Source organism: Athene cunicularia, assembly GCF_003259725.1.
Source record: "Athene cunicularia isolate RWA chromosome 5 unlocalized genomic scaffold, athCun1 chr5_part1, whole genome shotgun sequence".
Lineage (NCBI taxonomy): Eukaryota > Metazoa > Chordata > Aves > Strigiformes > Strigidae > Athene > Athene cunicularia.
In genome coordinates, this window is record NW_020799101.1 from 25,269,797 (window position 1) to 25,287,825 (window position 18,029).

Sequence of the window (18,029 nt, forward strand, 5' to 3'; positions counted from 1 at the left end):
GGGGGGGGGGGGACGGGACAGGACGGGGGGACGACAGGACACGACACACGGACGACACAACATCCACAGCTTCTCTGGGCAACCTGTTCCAGTGTCTTACCACCCTCACAGTAAAGAATTTCTTCCTTAGATGTAATCTAAATCTATTCTCTTTCAGTTTAAAACCACTACCCTTTCTCCTGTCACTACACTCCCTGATAAAGGGTCCCTCCTCAACTTTCCTGTAGGCCCCCTTTAGCTACTGAAAGGCCTCCTCTTCTCCAGGCTGAACAACCCCAACTCTCTCAGCCAGGCCTCATAAAGGAGGTGCCCCAGTCCCCTGATCATCTTCATGCCCTCCTCTAAATGTGCTCCTACAGGTCCATGCCCTCCTTATGTTGGGGGCTCCAGAGCTGGACACAGCACTGCAGGGGAGGGTCTCACCTGGAGAGCAGAGTAGCGGGGGAGAATCACCTCCCTTGACCTGCTGGCCACACTGCTTTTGATGCAGCCCAGGACACGGTTGGCTTTCTGGGCTGCAAGTGCACATTGATGGGTCATAGTCAGTTTTCCACCCACTAACACCCACAAGTCCTTCTCTACAGGGCTGCTCTCAATCCACTCATTGCCTGTATTTGTGCTTGGGATTGTCTCAACCAGAAGCATATTTACAGACATTCCAAATGCAGAGAACTACACCTGTGCCACTGAAATTCAAGTCTTTCATTGTTCCTTCCTACTTTTTCTGTGCTTTATATATAAAGGTATCCTGCAGACCATGCTTGTAGACAACATGTATCAAGGAGCTTCAGCTGGAAAATGTAACTGTGCTACAATTTCATTCAAAGTAGCAACCAATCAGTGCAAAGGAGAAAAGCTTTGAAGAGTATAGCAATGGAGGTACTGCTTTGTTGAACATACTGCTAAACGTGAGGCTTCAGAGACTACATAGTATTTTGTAAATGAACTCCATCACTTTAACAAGTGATGGTACAGTAGCTGCTTCAACTCTGGTAGAGCACATCTTAACAGCTACAGGGACATGAACAAATCTACACGTTGGGGACTATGACAGTCAGGTGCCAAATCATTCCTGTTACTCTGCAGAAGGCCAACTTTGCACTCCAAGTAATACACCTTATCTCTCTTTTTTAGAGAACTCTATTTTAACTGAGAAAGGCTTTATCTCTCAGTGTTATTACAGCAAAGAATCCAACAAGAGGGGACAGAATTATTCTACATGTTGGCGTTTTTGTCTGCTTCATGAGATGCAGCCTGCACCTGCCAGAGTTTGTCATACTAGCTTGGCCAAATGTGTAATTACCTTACTTAGAGGCACTTTCTCCACCAGAGAAAGTCCACCTCTTGTAAGATGACTTCTCAACATTTTTTCCTTCTACTGAAGCCTGAAGGACACTCAGTCGCATTCCCTGTTAAATTTTCAGAACTGTATTAGTTTCAGAGTGCCTGCATATTATCACAGAATACCTCAAGTTGCGAGGGACCCATAAGGATCATTGAGTCTAACTCCCTTCTCCTCACAGGACTACCTAAAACTAAATCACATGACTAAGAGCATCACCCAGATATTCTTTGAACTCTGTCAGGGTTGGTGTCATGACCACTTACTTGAGGATCCCGTTCCAGTGACTGACCACCCTCTCAGTAAAGAACCTCTTCCTGATGTCCAATCTGAACTTCCCTGACACAGCTTCATTCCATTTCCTCATCCTATCACCACCAGAGAGAAGAGATCAGCACCACCCTCTCCACTGCCTCCCTTAAGGAAGTCGTAGACTGTGCTGAGGTCACCCCTCAGCCTTCTCTTCTCCAAGCTGAACAAGCCAAGTGACCTCAGTCACTCCTTGTAAGTCTTGCCCTCAAGACCTTTCACCATCTTGGTTGCCCTCCTTCTATATAAACTGCTACTTTCTTCGGTGAAGAGAAGACTACAGTTGGGTTTATCACCTGTACCAAAATCAGACTCAGAATCATCCTTCTACTCTGAAGTCAGAAAAGCTAATGCAGCCACCTTCAAGGCTAACATCAAAGAACAAGAGTTGTGGTACAAACTAGGCTGCCTTTTTAATCCTAATTTTACAGGGTAAATAAATTGTCACCCATGAAGAAGAAAGTTCTTCAACTCAGTCTGAGAGATCATAGTAAGATAAGATATTAACATCCCAATAACTACCTTTGGACATCACTTAACTTCCCTTATGTCACTGAGGAACAGAAGAGTATATATACTGCTACCTGTTCTTCAACAAACTTGGGTGGCCAAATTAAGAAAATGTAGTAGCAGGCAGATCAAAACATAAGACAGCTGACTCCATAGATACATGGGTACATGAGGTGAAAGAGAGAATATTTCCTGACTTCATTAGCCCAAGTTCTTCTGATTTCAAGCTCAAACTCCAACAACCTTAGCCCCAAGCAAACTAGAAGACAAGAATAACCCGATGTTCCTCACTTCCATGTTCTCATCTATCTGCTTTACTTTAGGTCTTTACCTTAATGTCACTACAAGAACCAATGGTAGCAGAAGATGGAAGGAAAAGCCAGGGTTAACACAAATCCACTGATGATAAATTAACAATGCTGGTCATTTCTTTATGGCTGTTTTTGGAAGAGTTAATTCTTCCTAGGTCTGCCCCAACACCCTAAGAAAAAACTGGTGCTACCAAGCTGAGAACAACTTCCTAAAGAAACCAGAAAGAAACTTCTGCAGCAGCAAGGATTTTTGACTCTTTCAGCTGAGCTCTGGATGCTAAATCATCAACAATCTCTTAGGTACCATTTAGAGCTATAAAATGACAAATAAGGAAAACAGTGCAGGGATAGACCCCTACTCCTACAGGAGCTATCACTAGAAGACCCATCTCTTGAACTCATTTTACCCTGCAGGCTCAGCTCACAGTTTTGTTAAATTATGAAGATATAGTTATATTACAAAACCTACCTTGGCACACTGAATCATCAAAAGACCTGTCCTGAAAGGTACAGGGCTCCTGAATCTGATGATAGCCAAAGGACTCTAAGGACAACCTTTGCAAGATTTAAAATGGCATCTTTACATACTGGCTTTAAAGCAGTATTTGTGATTTAATTTCCAGCAAGAAGGTGGTAATTGTGCTGGAGTCATTCTCTAGAACAACACTCCAAAGACTAGAATAGAATACACATTAAGTTAGACATATCTTTCGAGAAGCTTTCCAGACAAAGCCTACCTCTGTATCTGAATCTCATATACAGGTTTCTAAAGTCTGAGATACTTTTCAAATGATCAGTCTTTCTCAGGACACACATGCAGCTTCATTGTTCAAAAAAAAAAAAAAAAAAAAAGAAAAAAAAAAGGCTCTTGGGAACCTCTGCATGCTGCCTTGAAATCTTCATTCCCAGTTTTCTCCCTCACGTTAGCAGCTATGAACTCAGTCTGAACATTTCCAGCTAGAAAAACTGTCTTTTGTACAACAGGGTTAAAAGTGGCACAACCAAAGAGCGTCAGAACAAGACACAAGGATGAAGAATGAGCCAGACAGCATGAAAAGGGCAGTTCAAATCCTTGGGACAATGACCACCACTTAATTGTGGGGGAAGGTGGCAGAAAGTACTGAGTTCTGGAAATGCCTCAGGCTCCTCAGGGAAGCAGTATGGCTCCTACTTAAGCTCTCTTTCCTGGGAAGCTCTTAATTTATGTTTATGCTGAAATAAATGGAACAAAACAGTTTATTTGTGGGGGAGCATCTAAGAGGGTGGTTAGTGCAGCCCTGGGGAGGCAGCAGGAAGTGGGATAACCTCAGAGCCAGGCCCAGCAGAAAGTACACGAGGAACATTAGTTTCCACATACACAGCTCAGAGGAATCTAGAGACACAACTGAGGGAGGAAAAGGGAGAAGCAGAAAAAAAAGAGTCAGTTAAAGATTTCTGGTGTTGGTTTGTTTTTTTTTTTAATCCGGTTGATACTTCTGGAGTAGCTGATAATATTTTTAGTGAAGTGGCAGTTTATCTAACTCAAATTCCCATGTATGCCAAGGTTCTACAACTTTGAACAAAGTCAGTCAGGAGAAGCTAAGGCCAGAGAGGTATCTAGTTTGGCAGGTAACTAAACAACGTATCAGCCATGACTCCTCCTTGATTCCTGACTGTCTCATCACCCCCAAATATCCAAAGATGACATCATTTATGTTAGTGTTGAAAGCTGCAGAATTGTCAATACCTAAGTGCAATGCAAGGACTGCACAAATGGATTTACCTGTCACAGCTAGTTTAAATATAAGTCCCAATACCTAAACACAGGATAGCTTAAACCAAGCTTGGTCTTTGGTTTAAGCACTGACTGAGACTAATTCTAGATCCATTTCCCCTGCCCCAAGACTCCATCTTCATGCATGTATCCACATGAGCAAAGGGCAGCTAAGAGCAGGAGGAGGCCTCTTTAGGGAAGGTTGGGAAGCAGCCACTGGAAAGCAGGAGAAGGCACACTGTGGTACCAGCCGCTGCTTTCTGGACCTGGTCCCAGCATCTGCTGCCAGCGAGTTCTCAAATCCCTTTGCCAGCACATAGTTTTGCATCCAGCTTCTGCCAGAAATAGGCTTTGACGCCACCAAGCGGTACTCTCATACAAGCACAAGCCCAGAAGCATTCACCACCACCGTCATTCTAGGCACTGCATTACACATCCCTCCCTAGTCCTCAGATGCATGTAGGACAATAATTCACAACTACATTGGGCTAGATGGCTCAACAGAAAATACTAAATGCTCTAAATGGATGTTTAACTATCCATAACCATCCTTTGCAAGGGCACTAATGGGTCAGTAGCTTCAACTTTCCAGCACTTCCCCAGCTCCTTTTCAAGTCCCTTTTCATCATCTCATTTTCTACAAAAGATTCTGATGAACAACAATGGCACAGGGGAAACCGTGATTCAACATCCCCTGCCCTCACAGAGGTCTATACTGAGTTAAAAAAAAAAAAAAAGTATCCAACTTTCTTACAATAGGGAATGCACATTTCTCTATAGCATCAGAAAGCTGGAAGTTTCAAACAGTACTCAAATCCAATAAACAAAGATGCCCCCAGCGCCTTACCAAAGCAGCTGCCACGATGTGAAAGAAAAGTTTTACAAGCTGTGGCAATGGTCAGCTCAGCAGAAACTACAGTCTTGATAATCAGGTCCTCCACGTTGGCCATCAGTGCTGCAAGGAAGGGAGGAGAAAAAAAGGAAAGAGTAGATTGTGAAGGAGCACACAACATCTAGAAACACATGAGAATATGCATATGAACAGATACCTCTGTGAATCAAAGCACATGAGACACTATGGATGACAAAGCAATGACATTTTGAAATCCATGCAAGCCTAAGTAAATAGATACATGCATTAAGTATCTTAGTGCAAAAATACTCAGAAATGAGTATGATAAAAGTGAGTATATGTAAGTGCAAGTAAGCAGAAACATGTGGCAAGCACATCAGCACAAGTCAGCTGGAGTCTGATCACCACCCACTCAGAGTATTAGGAAGGATTAAACAAGAGTGGGTTAGTGAGATAAGCCCCTAAACTACAGAGAATAAGACATAGCCACTGAAGTACAAAACTTTTCCATGTGGACTTTTATGAGATAACTGTTCTGTGATGTTGCACCTTCCTCTAAAGCAGCTGTTTCCATACCATGATTCACAAATCATTTCAAAATTATATGACTGGTGACAACTCCCAGTCCTGCTGACCTATAGATAATCTGCAGTTTCAGTACAGAAGCTCTCTCCAGCTCCTCTATGAGCCTGTGAACAGAGCTCAGGAACAGGAATCTGAGCTGACAGAGGGAGCAAAAGGCAAGAAAAGATGCACATCAGATGTAGACCTGGATTATACACTGTGTTTGGGATGAGTCATACAATAGAAAGAAGACAACACTTAATTTCTGTTTTCAAGGACAAGCAAGTGTAAGAAGTGAGAGGAGGAAGGAATGAACAAATACTGCAGTCTTAGCCTGAAAAGTCAGTAGAGATGATAGGACAATTTTCCTCAGCCCTCAAAGGGAGCACAAGCAAACACAGAAGACCTCCAGCAAACCCACACAGACGTTTGGTAATCCCTGTCTCAAAGAACATCTAGTACAAACCGCTTGACTAGAGAATTCGATTAAAGCCTACAATTACTATTTCACATGTTAGAGGATGACATGCAGGGACCTGAATAATTATAGCATACAAGCAAATTCAGATTTGAATTTCTGTGCCAGAAGACAACTAAGTGGAAGCGACACAGCATGGGAACGTCTCAGTGCACATGAACATCCCAGAGCACAAAAATCTAGCCAGCCCAGACATGGGCAGCACTTTCCAGCCAGCATTCTGCCTCCCTATGACCAGAACCAGATGCATCAGAGAAAGGTGCAAGAAGCCTTTTAATGGCTAGTCAGAGAAACCTGCTTGCATTGCTCAGCAGTTTACTTAATTAAGAGTGCATGTTTTATACTTTAGGTTGGAGTGGGGTGTGGAAATGTATTAACATAACTATGTGTACAGAGCTTACTGAAAACATACAGTGCAAGTGACTGAACAGCCATGCACACATATGATGGGAAAAGTCTACTTTCATCTGAAAGCCAGATTCAAACCCCTTCCTCCAACGTCTAAGCGTTCCCTGGCAACACCTGCAACATTGGCATAGCTGCTCTCAGTAGTGTTACTGATGCCTCAGTATCACAGGTAATTTATCCTTTAAAGGATATACCTGGATTCTGCTCCACAGATGCATTTACTCCCAGCAGACCTGGCAAAGGTGTGAAAGAGGGAGCTATTTTATATGAAACACAGACTGAAATGAAAACACCCAGCAAAAACCTGAGCCATGGAAAGATGACACCACATCCAAGAGTCATTCAAACTGGCACAGTTCTCCAGAGGTTGGTCACTCATCAGACTGAACAGGCCATGGGAGCAGTAGAGGGAGGGAAGCTTTTAGAAAGAATTGAATAACCTTAAGAAATGGGAAATGTAGGTAAAATATTAAGAAACACACCCTGAGAAAGTCTCAGAATATTATTTGCAAAAGGGAAGGGGTACACCTCATCTCTGGGGATAGGACTCATCCTTAGGATAGAGAATAAATGCACAGCTCTAGCAAGTAAGCTGTAAGGAACAATGCTTCCCTCCACCCTGCTCTGGTGCTAAATGGGACTCACTGGGGCTCTTCCCCAACTTCTTAGGATTTGCACTAGTGAGATGATTAAGATTCAAAGGAATAAAAGAACAAGATCTGTACTGACCTGCAGTGTCTCTCCCCTCTTGTTTTAAGTACCTCAGCATTGCACTCATGCTCCACTTATTTCCATAATCCTCTACTTCAGGATCATCACAGCTAAAAAGAAATGAAAGAAGCAAGTTGACACTGGCCTACCTCTATGGACTTCAACCAGCCTTAGACCAACTTAGACAAAATTGACCCAACCTCTAGAAATCAAGTTCCATTTTCCAGCCAAGTACCTGACATAATCTCCACTCTTCTTGTTGACACTGTAGTTGGTCAAATGCATGAACTGGTTTTTAATGTTCTTGGATGCCTGGTCATACCTCACTGTTGCAAACCTGTAAAGAGGGATAAAGATTCACAGTATTTCTTGAACAAGTGACATGCTTGCTAAATATGACCTACTACACAGACCACTCAACATCTAGGGAGAGAATGCATGTAATGAGATGTCATCAAATGCAACTTCTCCTCACAAAAACCATAGTTTATTCTCAAGGGCCACATCCAGGTGCATTTAGTCTCTTTTTCAGTGTCTTAGAGCAGGGAGCTCCATTAGTTCTCCTGGGAGTTAACATAGCCTAACAGTGTGCACATCACACTAGGCACATTTCTTTCTCGACTACTTAAATCTGTAGTCCTAGGGCATTCTGGCCAAACAGGTCACTTTACTGCAGACAGTCAGCATCACAGTGCCCTCAGTTTTACAATAGGACCTCCCATGAACTGGTCCTGGGAAATTCAGAGCAATCATACTACACACACATACCACAGTCAATATTTCCTGAAGTCTCATACAAGCACAGTTCAGTTATTGTGTACTCCAAGGACGCCTTGCGAAAAGCTGAGGGTGGGAACAGATTTCTACCAACAATAACTACACAGCCTACAACTGCCAATCCTCTCTCTCAAGAAGCATCCAGGAAACCAGGTACAATCTGCAGGCCAGACCAATTTGTCCAACAAGGCAGCATCTGCTCCAGGGTGCTGTCATTCTCAGGGACTACATGGCCCTTCCATATCTCAAAGATGTCACCTAGCTGTGTACAAGGAAAGGGACTGTAGGGAAGATTGCAATCAGGAGCAAGACACGGCTACAAGCTTATCTGGTCTCCATATGAACTCTGTTACAGACAACAATACCACAGTTAAATCAGCCTGTTTATTATGGAAATGGTGGTAAGCTCCTGTACTGTAACCAATACCCCATCCCCACTCCCTTAACCATACACCACCATGACAGATGTTCTGAATTGAAATGAATCATAGAATAGATCCCACTGAAACAGAGCCCAGGATTTTAGTTTGTAAGGTGTTTGAATTTTTTTTGTGTTGTGGGGGAAGCAGAGGAAACAGGATCTGACAGGGAGAATAGTGCAAAAGGACAAAGGTAGATGGTAGATCAGCTTCCTACAATCCATCTACAAAGTTTTAACTTGATAAGATTTTTATTCCCCCCTCCCCCTCTGGTGACTACACAGGCTTAAGCTATCCATACTCTCTTTCCCCAGCTATCCACCCTCATTTTACCTGCACAATACCAGCACAAGAGTCCTGCACAGCAAGCTGTCTAAACTCAGACTTTTTTGCTAAGCTATTTATCAAATCAGATCAGTTCACTGCATGGGTACAGAAAAGCCCCTGAATATGCACAGGAATACAGCACCAAACTGCACTGAAGCAATTTAAACTAATCTTATCAAGAACACGCCTCTAAGAAGAGGTTGAATGAACGCTGAAACAATATAAGCTGCTCTGTGAGGGAAAGGAGCTTCCTGCAACCAACTGCTAGTATAGTTGTCTATGCTACCCCTCCATTCCACTTTGCACTGTGCAGCCATAGGGGAAACTAACCACATACTTGTGCCAGGAAAAGAAAAGTGACAACATGAGAATGGGAACAGCATCCAGAAAGAGTGCAGGACTGTTTCTCGTGATAGCCATGCCAATTTACAGTGTTTAAAATCATATCTTGTGCAAAAGTTGCTTTCTAAAGGTGTAGTTGCATGATCAGACTCTGTCAGCCTAAAGATGTACTGCAGCTAAAAGCTTATTACCTGCTCGGTTGCATACTCCAGCCACTCTGCTTGATCTGCTCCACAAATTACATAGCCACAGGCAAGTCAGATCACTTCATAGATCTGACTCAACAGCCACTTGGGCAAATATAGAAAGATACCAATTAATTTTCGATCAGATGCAGGTATACCCTCTTTCAGACACTACAAAGGAGAGTGTTAGGATGCAGAGTCAGGACAGAAAGAGGGTAGTGCCTCCATTTCAGGAACAGGCCACGAACAAACTTTTAAAAAATAAATCAAACATTAAGCAGAGAATACTACTAATTGTAGCGACATTTTCAAAATCCTACATCCTGACAAGGACATGCCATCAAGTCAAATACAATATAATAGAATAGTTTCAGTTGGAAGGGACCTACAATGATCATCTAGTCCAATCACAACCATTTTCTTATTCTGCATGTAATCCTGTTTCAATACACACTTTAGGCCTGAGACTTTGCAGGAAACAAAAAAATATTGAGGGCAGAATACAGGGCATCTGGTTGGCAGAAGGTCCAGTATAATCCACTAATAACAGCTCATAACAGCAAGCATGTTCTAGTTCAAAAAACCAAAACAAAATCAACAAGAGAAAAAATCACCTTCTTCACTCTGACCATCCTCCTGTAGCTTAAGATGCCAATGTCTTGAAAGAGATAAAGGTGAGAAAGAAAGGGTAAAAGGGAATCCTAAGAAGCTATCCTAAGCAGCCCTGGTAAGAGGGAAAGAAAGTACCAAGGGGAGCAGGGTTAGTTGCAAGAAAAGGAGATTAGATTTGGGTGACACCTCACAGCAGGAAAAGGGAGGCAGTACTCAAGAAAAATGGAAGAGGGAGAGAGGGAGGGAAATTTAGAGCATCTGGCTGTGCAATGAAGTTACTGACCAGGAAAGGATTCATCCCCAATTTGTTTTTATTAATAGTCATCTCTCTTCATCCTTCTCCTATTTTATTTTCCATAGTTGAAAAGAAGCTGAACTATACAAGGACGTCTAACAAGTTACACCAAAAAAATCCTTCATTTAGAAAGAACTGCCAAAAAAAAAATAAATTCTCCTTTCTCAGTGAAAATGAAGCCACTACTGCCCTCACTTGGTAGCCATTTTGATAAATATCTCTCTCTTCACAAGAACTATACTAGCAAATCCATGAAGGTGCTTATCAGATTAAATCTATCCTTCAATACACAGGCAGAAGCAGGGAAAAAAAAAACAAAACACCTCCATGATAGAACTAACTCTAAGCATCAAGGTTAAAAAAGTGAAAAAAAGATTTTGCACCACATTTTTCTGAGTTTTAACTACATATGAAGTCAGAGCAGCTGGCAATAGAAAAGACTTTTGAAGTTTGGAACCTCTTTCCACATATTTCCACAGTTTAAAGTATTTTAATTTCTTTTCAGTTTAACTGTAAGTTTCCTGGATTTAGCTATTCTGTTGTGAAAATAGTGACAAGAGCCCCACCATGTATTTTGTTCTTAATTATAATTTCATCATCTCCACCTTAACAATCATTTATTGGCAGCATACTGAAAGTATTTGTTGATATGCTTACAGCCAGATCCTGGAAGATACTGAACACAACCAACAAGCTATTTCACATGGTTCCTTTGATACTTTGAAACAGAGAGTGATTAGGTTCACCATGCTTAGCAGCTTTTTAGGGTTTTTTTATTATGTACATAATCAGAAATATGAAGATATGAAGCCCCAGCAGAAGTAGACAATACTTCTAAACAACAGTATTTCTTTCCCTTGCAAATGCTTGCATTAGCTTCCTCCTACAGAGACCATTCTTAATTATTAGGTGGTCTGAGCTCCACGCCCACAGAATTTACATTTCTGTGGGAAATGATTATTCAGAAGGGATTTCAATATGTTTTAGATCTCTCATTACATAAACTTTCTCTTCTACTAGGATGCTGTCATCTTAAGAGATATCACAGGCCAGTTCAGCAATGCATCAAAAAAAAATTACAAAACATTAAATGACTCAAATCTACTATCAAAAACCCCCAAGCTTTAAACAACAGAATCAAATGCCAGCTTAATACATTCTCCAAGAGCTGGTTTTACAGCCTTACTAGCCTCATGCTAAGTGCAAGTCTGCAAATGGAAAATTCAAGTTATTTCTAGAGCCTATATCAATAGCCTCTGGATGTTCGAATGGTGACAGATCACAAGTACAACACAACGCTGGCAATGGCTCACATCCCTTACACTGTGTTTTGCGCTTGCTTGGGATGGAAGAGCGTTACTACCACTGTAATACCAGTTACGATTACCTTCAGTACTCTATAGTTCTACAGTTTTTCATACTATACTTTCACTGTATCTTTCTTCCACTGTAGCAACAAGACTACTCATCCAGCACACTTGTTCTGTCCTGGAAAGACAAGAGACTTGCATGCTGCAGAACACGTCTTGCTTCAACAGAAATTTACTGGTTACTTTTACAGACACTAAGGTCATAGGAACAGGCTTTACAGTAAGAGTAGAAAGTAGGAAAACTTCAATACTTGTAAAATTTTCTAGTTGTTAACATGGTATTAGAATAAACTCTTGAAAAATATTACAATCTTTCAGAGGATGACTTCTTTTTGAGGTCCCCGCTCTTTTCCAATTTCATTCCAGGCCCCCCCTCTTTTCCAATGTCAGGCCACTTCTAAGAATAGAAACTATATGGTAAGATGGCACGGAAAATAAAAACCGAGCCCGATGTTTTCCCAGTAACACAATTTACCACAAGCACATGCTGCAACATTCTGCATGAGCTGTTTTCCTAAGCACTAAAGGCTTCATGCCCAGGTATCTCATATTGCTATAATCCAGCCAAAGAGTGATGAAGGCACAAATAACTGAGGCCAGGTCACCATCTGCCAGGATAGGACTGTTTCCTAGCCAAAGCATTACTCGTGGATGCTGCTATGTGGGAGCCTGCAATCAGCCAGGAATCCAAGAGTACTCTCAACTAGAGGCTGGACTGTCCACCTGCGGAGGCACATCTTCAGCCAAAGGAGACTATTTCATCAAGTGAAACTCTTCAAAACGCTATCTTCTGCTCTCACTAACACCACCTCTTTTTTGCTCTGCTTCAAGCAACTCTTATTTTTCCTGCTGTTGTCTATCTGATCCTGTCCAAGTTCTGGACTACTCCATAGGCTTAGCAATGCAGAGACCAAATACACTTAACGCTTCTGTGTATTGCTGGTGGTTAAGTTTGTGTAGTCTGAATGGTTCAACAACTGGATCCACATTGCTTTGAATTCTTACAAAGCATTTTCCTGTAAGACTTGTCATTCTCTCAAAGATCCTCCCCTTCTAATGAATATTGTCCTTTTAAAATCTGAGAGAAGGGGTAAGTTAAGAAAATTAAGGACACCTACTAACATGATATACAAGAGATTAGATCCCAAAAGCATCTGAACAGAAATACTGTGGAAAAGCTGCTAGCTCAAAAGTACATCTGGAAATAGAAAAGGTTAAACGGAGGTTGACTATGCACTGTTCAGTTTCCACACAAACTGCTGCCAGCAACACAGCCTCCCAGGCAGAAGTAGCAGCAATCATATTGTGAACAGCCCTGGCAGCCTCCCTCCCTTTCACTGCAGCTTCTCTTTCCTCAGCAGGACAGAGGAGATGTCCTTCATTTCTGAATTCGAAACTTAGAATAGAGAAGTGACACTTGTACATTCATTCTGACACACCTGCCCATGTTTCAGCTGGTCACAGCCAAGTCACACAGGCACAGGCCAGCTCAGATGAAGAAAACAAACAGTTTCCTTTACAAGCAGCTACACACTGCTACAGAGCTCACCTTCAACAAGAGCACATTTGCTTTCCCTCTGGCTGCACTTTCTCTTGGATCAGAGAGGGGAAGAGAGCAATCAAAAGCAAGCAGTAAGGTGACAGCAAGTGGCCTGGGCAGCAGGAACAGAAAATGAAGGGAGAAGTCCTTACTAATGCCTTCTAACTCCAGAAGTACTCTCAACCTCCAGGCTAACAGTATATCACCTAGAGGCATCCCAGCTCTCTGCCTCCCTGTTACGCTTCAGAATTACCTTGTTAAAAATCACCTTTGGCATTCAGATACTTACAAATTACTTCCCTCTCTTCTCATCTAGTAAAAGTTCACTATATGCCTATCAAGCAAGCTTAAGCTCTACCTACTCCACAAGTGACATGCATCACTTTTCCCCTGTTGACCTAACAATCTACAAAACATGTCACAGAGCCCACACTTATCTCTAGAAATCCCCAAATCCACACCACACCAAACCTTTATTGGCCCTAACCCACACCCCTACACTGCCTTAACTCAAACAATCCACCCTTTCACTGTCACACATTCAGGCAGGACACCGCCTGAGGGGTTGTACACTGCTCTTTGCCTTATCCCCAGCATTACTTCAGGAAATGAATTGACCACAAGGTAAAGTTTGTCATATGCAAGTCATTTTGGAAATACGTAAACTAGATCATTAAATATTTACATAAGATGTTACATGTTTTTTTGCATGAAACTTGGCAGCTCTGGAATGCTTATTTGAGACATCTAGCCAGGGCCTGGGAAAGGAAGAGGAGAAAAGACCCTGGAGTGGGAAGAAAGCAAGAATAGTTAATCCCTTTTCTCTCAAACAAGTGCTACAGAAAAAGCACACATTATGATAGTCTTTTCCATGACTGCACAGAGTTCCTGCCTATATGTCCTGGAAATGACCACTGTAGTGTTTCTATAAGTACACTCCTCCCATTTTATGCTTGGAGTCACTTTCTCAGTCTCTCTTCCCACCCCTCCCCATGCATCTTGGCTTCTCTGTGAGTCTATTAGCTGCCACATTTAGGGAACTAAGGCCACATAGAAAGTTGTCTGCACCATTCAATTCTCTTTATGGCTCCCACAATCTGCTGTTAAAATCAGAAAAGTAAAAAGGCACCCTAAGGGAATTGTTCAATGGACTAGAACTGGTAGAGGACAACTACAGATATTTCCATTTTTAACACTACCGAGGTCTGAACTCCAAAATGTCACCTGGGACCCAGTTGCCTTGCCAGGACAGAAAACAGAAATCGAGACCACAATCCCCCTATATGCAACGTATTTTCCACAGCATCCACCTGATATGTCAGTTAGCAACTGAGTATGATAAGAAGCCAAAGTTTGTCAGGGAATTACTAAACATTAAAAGGAGTTTTGGCAACATCTCTATGATGGAGAGTTTCTCTAACTAGAGATGGATAAAATTATCCAAACAGTTCTATGTTAAAGAACAAGATCCAGAAGCAGTCTTACCAGATGTCTACAGGGACATGAAAGAAAGACTTTTTTTCCTTTTTTATGTTTTCATTACAAATTTGCAAGTTTTCAACTTATACACTGCCATTAAGAGGATGCTATAGAGCATAAGGAAACACAATGAGAGCAACTGAGCACCGCCACAGGTTGCCAGAGAAGTTGTAGTCTCCCTCCTTGGAGATATTCAGAAGCTGTCTGGACATGGTCCTGGGAAACTGCATCTAGGTGGCTCTGCTTGAGCAGGGGGGTTGGACCAGATGACCTCCAGAGGTCCCTTCCAACCTCAGCCACTCTTTAATTTGGTGAACCTCTTCTACTCTGTTTCTCACATTTTTCAGTTTCTCATTGTGTAGACTGTCACTAGAAGTTGTCCATCCTCTCCAATTCTTTAGTATGCTGACCCTACCTGTCAAGTGCAACAGTAGGGTCATGTAGTTATAGCCAGAGACCCACTATGCCTGGGTAGACCACCCTCTGCTACCCAAAGACAGACTCAAAGGACTGTTGAGGCAGGGAGGAGTAATTTGAAAAACATGGAAGATGAGGAGGAGTCTACAGAAGAGATCAAAAATGAATTTGTTAGTTAGTATTTAGCTACCTTTCCATCAGAATTACCTAAAATATGCCATCAAGAAGACAGGTTGCTAAAGCTAGCAAGGCACTTCTTTTTAACAGAGAACAGTGATATGCTACGTCAATATTATAACTACATCACTGCAAGATACACAAATATTGCTCAAGGAGCCATTTTTCCACTTCTTTTTTTTCAACAACTCTTTCAACAAAAGGAGCAGTTTTGGTGAAGCTCAACAAGAGCAGGTTGTTCAAACTGAAACCTTTGCCCAAGGACCCTAACTAAGGGCCACAACCTATACCAGAGACAAGTCTAGCTACCTGCCATGGGACTCAAATTTAACAGAGGGCATTGCTAGGCCATGACTTAAATATATATAGTAAAAAATGTAAAAAATATTTATATTACATATATATATAAATATATATAGTAGGCTTCCTTGCAACCCTCAAACATTAGCAGCCTGAGGCCTAACTACCCCATTTTACAGAAGAAAATTCAATGTAAAAACTGCATAGTCTAAAATCAAGTAACAGGTGTCTGCCTGTATATGGAGTAAATTTCTATTAAAAGACATAGATAGACAGACAGATAAGAACTTCCCCCTTAGTAATTCAAACCCTGTTTATCTTAATTAAAAAAAGCAAGGAAGCAGCATAAAGTCTCCTGGCTTGATGCACTATCCACTGGTCCAAAGTCCAGTGGGGACATTTTAGTGAAAAACACTGCTCCACATCTTCTGTGCAAGGCGATGTCTACTGAAGTGGTTGTAGTCTGGTGCCAGGTGTCCATGCAGAAGTGAGTTATGCTCCCTGAGAAGCGGAGGCCTGCAGGCCAGGGTTATTGCACAGAGGACAGGGCTGCTGCAGCCAGCTTGGGCCTAAGCACAGCCTGTGAGGTAATGTGAATTCCTTGGCTCCAAGCAAGCACCTGAATTCTTTGGAAACCACAGGAATCTAGCACAGAAAAGGTAAATATCCCAGCAGAGTCAGCACCAATTAGGAAGCCAAACTACTGAAGGAGGGGGCACTGCGAGACTGAGGAGGGTGAGCTCAGGCAGCAGGATGGCAGGCACTGTGAAACCCAGCTGTCTATCCTGTCATTACGGGAACTAACGTATCCCTCTAGAAAGTCTCCCCCAGCTGCTGCTGCCTGGGCCCTTTGCAAGAACATTTGGTTTTCAGCTCAGTTTTGCTTTTTTTTTTAAAAAAAAAATCTAATTTTCAAATTCAGTGTAAATCTGATTAATATGTTCTTGCTGGGCTAGGACCCTTCCAGCTATTCAGGCTCAGAAATAAGGCTGCCTAAACCTGGTAGTTTAGGCAAAAGAGCAGGCTATAGAAGAGCCTCCCTAAAACAAGAAGCCATTTCACTATGAATTCCCCACACCATGCATCAAGTTCCCATTATGCCTGCAGGCACCAAGCAAGACAGATCAGCCAGGATCCCTTCCAATCCACAAGGAGGGACACAGGAGAGAAAGTGAGATGGGGGAGAGAGAGAGGCATCCCTAGTTAGCAAAATGAGGAAGGCTCACAAACAGCACAAGCTATTCCTGGCTGCATGTCCTCTTCAGTTGTACTTCAGACACAGGTCAGGCTTGTTATTCGCTCCTTGCCTGGATGCCCCTCCAAAAACCAGCATGATCCACCATTTTAAAAGTTGGCTGTATGAGCAGCCTTGGGACTGCCACATAACTGGGCTTGATGAGCCACCTTCAAAAGCATGTCAAAGTTTATACTTAAGACTGTAGTTTATTAACAATGCACCTCTTATTCATACTAGGATAATAAAAGGTATGTCAATAAATATATTCCATCCCATATTTTGGAAGTCTCAGATAAATAAAACTATCTAGATTTTTAACATATGATCAGATGACTGAGTTATATCCTTAGGCAAATCTGGGCCAAGCTTGCCAAAACCATCTCATTCTCCAAAATTATACCTTTGATGCAAGGCTCCCAGCTACAGTTCTCCAGGCTACGAATCACAAACGGCCAGTCTAGATAATTGTACTATCTAGCACAAAGTTACTAAATAACTGCCAATTTAACAGATGTATAGCAGCATGCTTTGTCTACTTTTTTTTTAATATGCACTAGAAAAGTGTTCAACACCACATTTTCAATCCAACAGACAAGGATTTTAAGTCACCCAGTGCTGCTTTATGCCTTAAGCACAGCTTCAGTCTTGTTTCAAGCCTCAAGAAAGAGAGAAAAAAAAACCCAAACCCTACTCCTTCCAAACAGATCACTAAATATCCCTGAATGAACCTATTAGCAGCATTCCTTCTAGAGGTGGACCAGAACCAAAATATGCAAGATGAGGTTTGAGGGAGGCAAGACCAGAAAAGTAGTATTGTAACAAAAGAGGAAAACATAGAGCACATTCACTAATACCATTCCTAGTAACTCTCCAAAAGTCTGATACCTGACCCTGCTGACCTAAGGCTCTGTCCCTACTAAATACAGCTTATTCCACAGGGAGTGCGGTGGAAATAGCTACAAAAGGAACCTACTCAACATCAGCACTTCCTAGGTTCTACTCAATATTCTTTTAGGGGTTAAACACACACAAAAAAAAAAAAAAGCTTTGAGCTCAGTATCTTCCTGAAAAATTGCACTGGGGAGAAAAAGAAAAAAAAAAAGACAGACCTTCAGCCAGGGCAAAACAAACAGTTATTCACTACTTCCAGCACAAATCTGAAGGCTTTGTAACATACCTCTGGGTACACAAGCTTCACATCTCCTTCAAAGGAAACTTTTTCTTCACTCTTTCACATGGAAAATGAATGCAAGTTAAACACACTGGATCCATAATCCCTTTCTTCTCCTCATCACTGAAGCCTCAAATTCCAC

At 42.0% G+C, this 18,029-nt stretch overlaps 1 protein-coding gene across 1 annotated transcript in view; it reads right to left on the reverse strand.

The window, feature by feature from the left end:
- Positions 1 to 18,029, reverse strand: part of TTLL5 (tubulin tyrosine ligase like 5) — a gene marked incomplete at its 5' end in the record, with an annotated part of 131,512 nt that overhangs the window by 102,420 nt on the left and 11,063 nt on the right. The window contains 3 exons of the mRNA XM_026849274.1: positions 5,073 to 5,180; positions 7,258 to 7,349; positions 7,475 to 7,576. Coding sequence (XP_026705075.1) covers positions 5,073 to 5,180; positions 7,258 to 7,349; positions 7,475 to 7,576 — 302 coding nt within the window. The remainder of the gene's footprint in view (positions 1 to 5,072; positions 5,181 to 7,257; positions 7,350 to 7,474; positions 7,577 to 18,029) is intronic.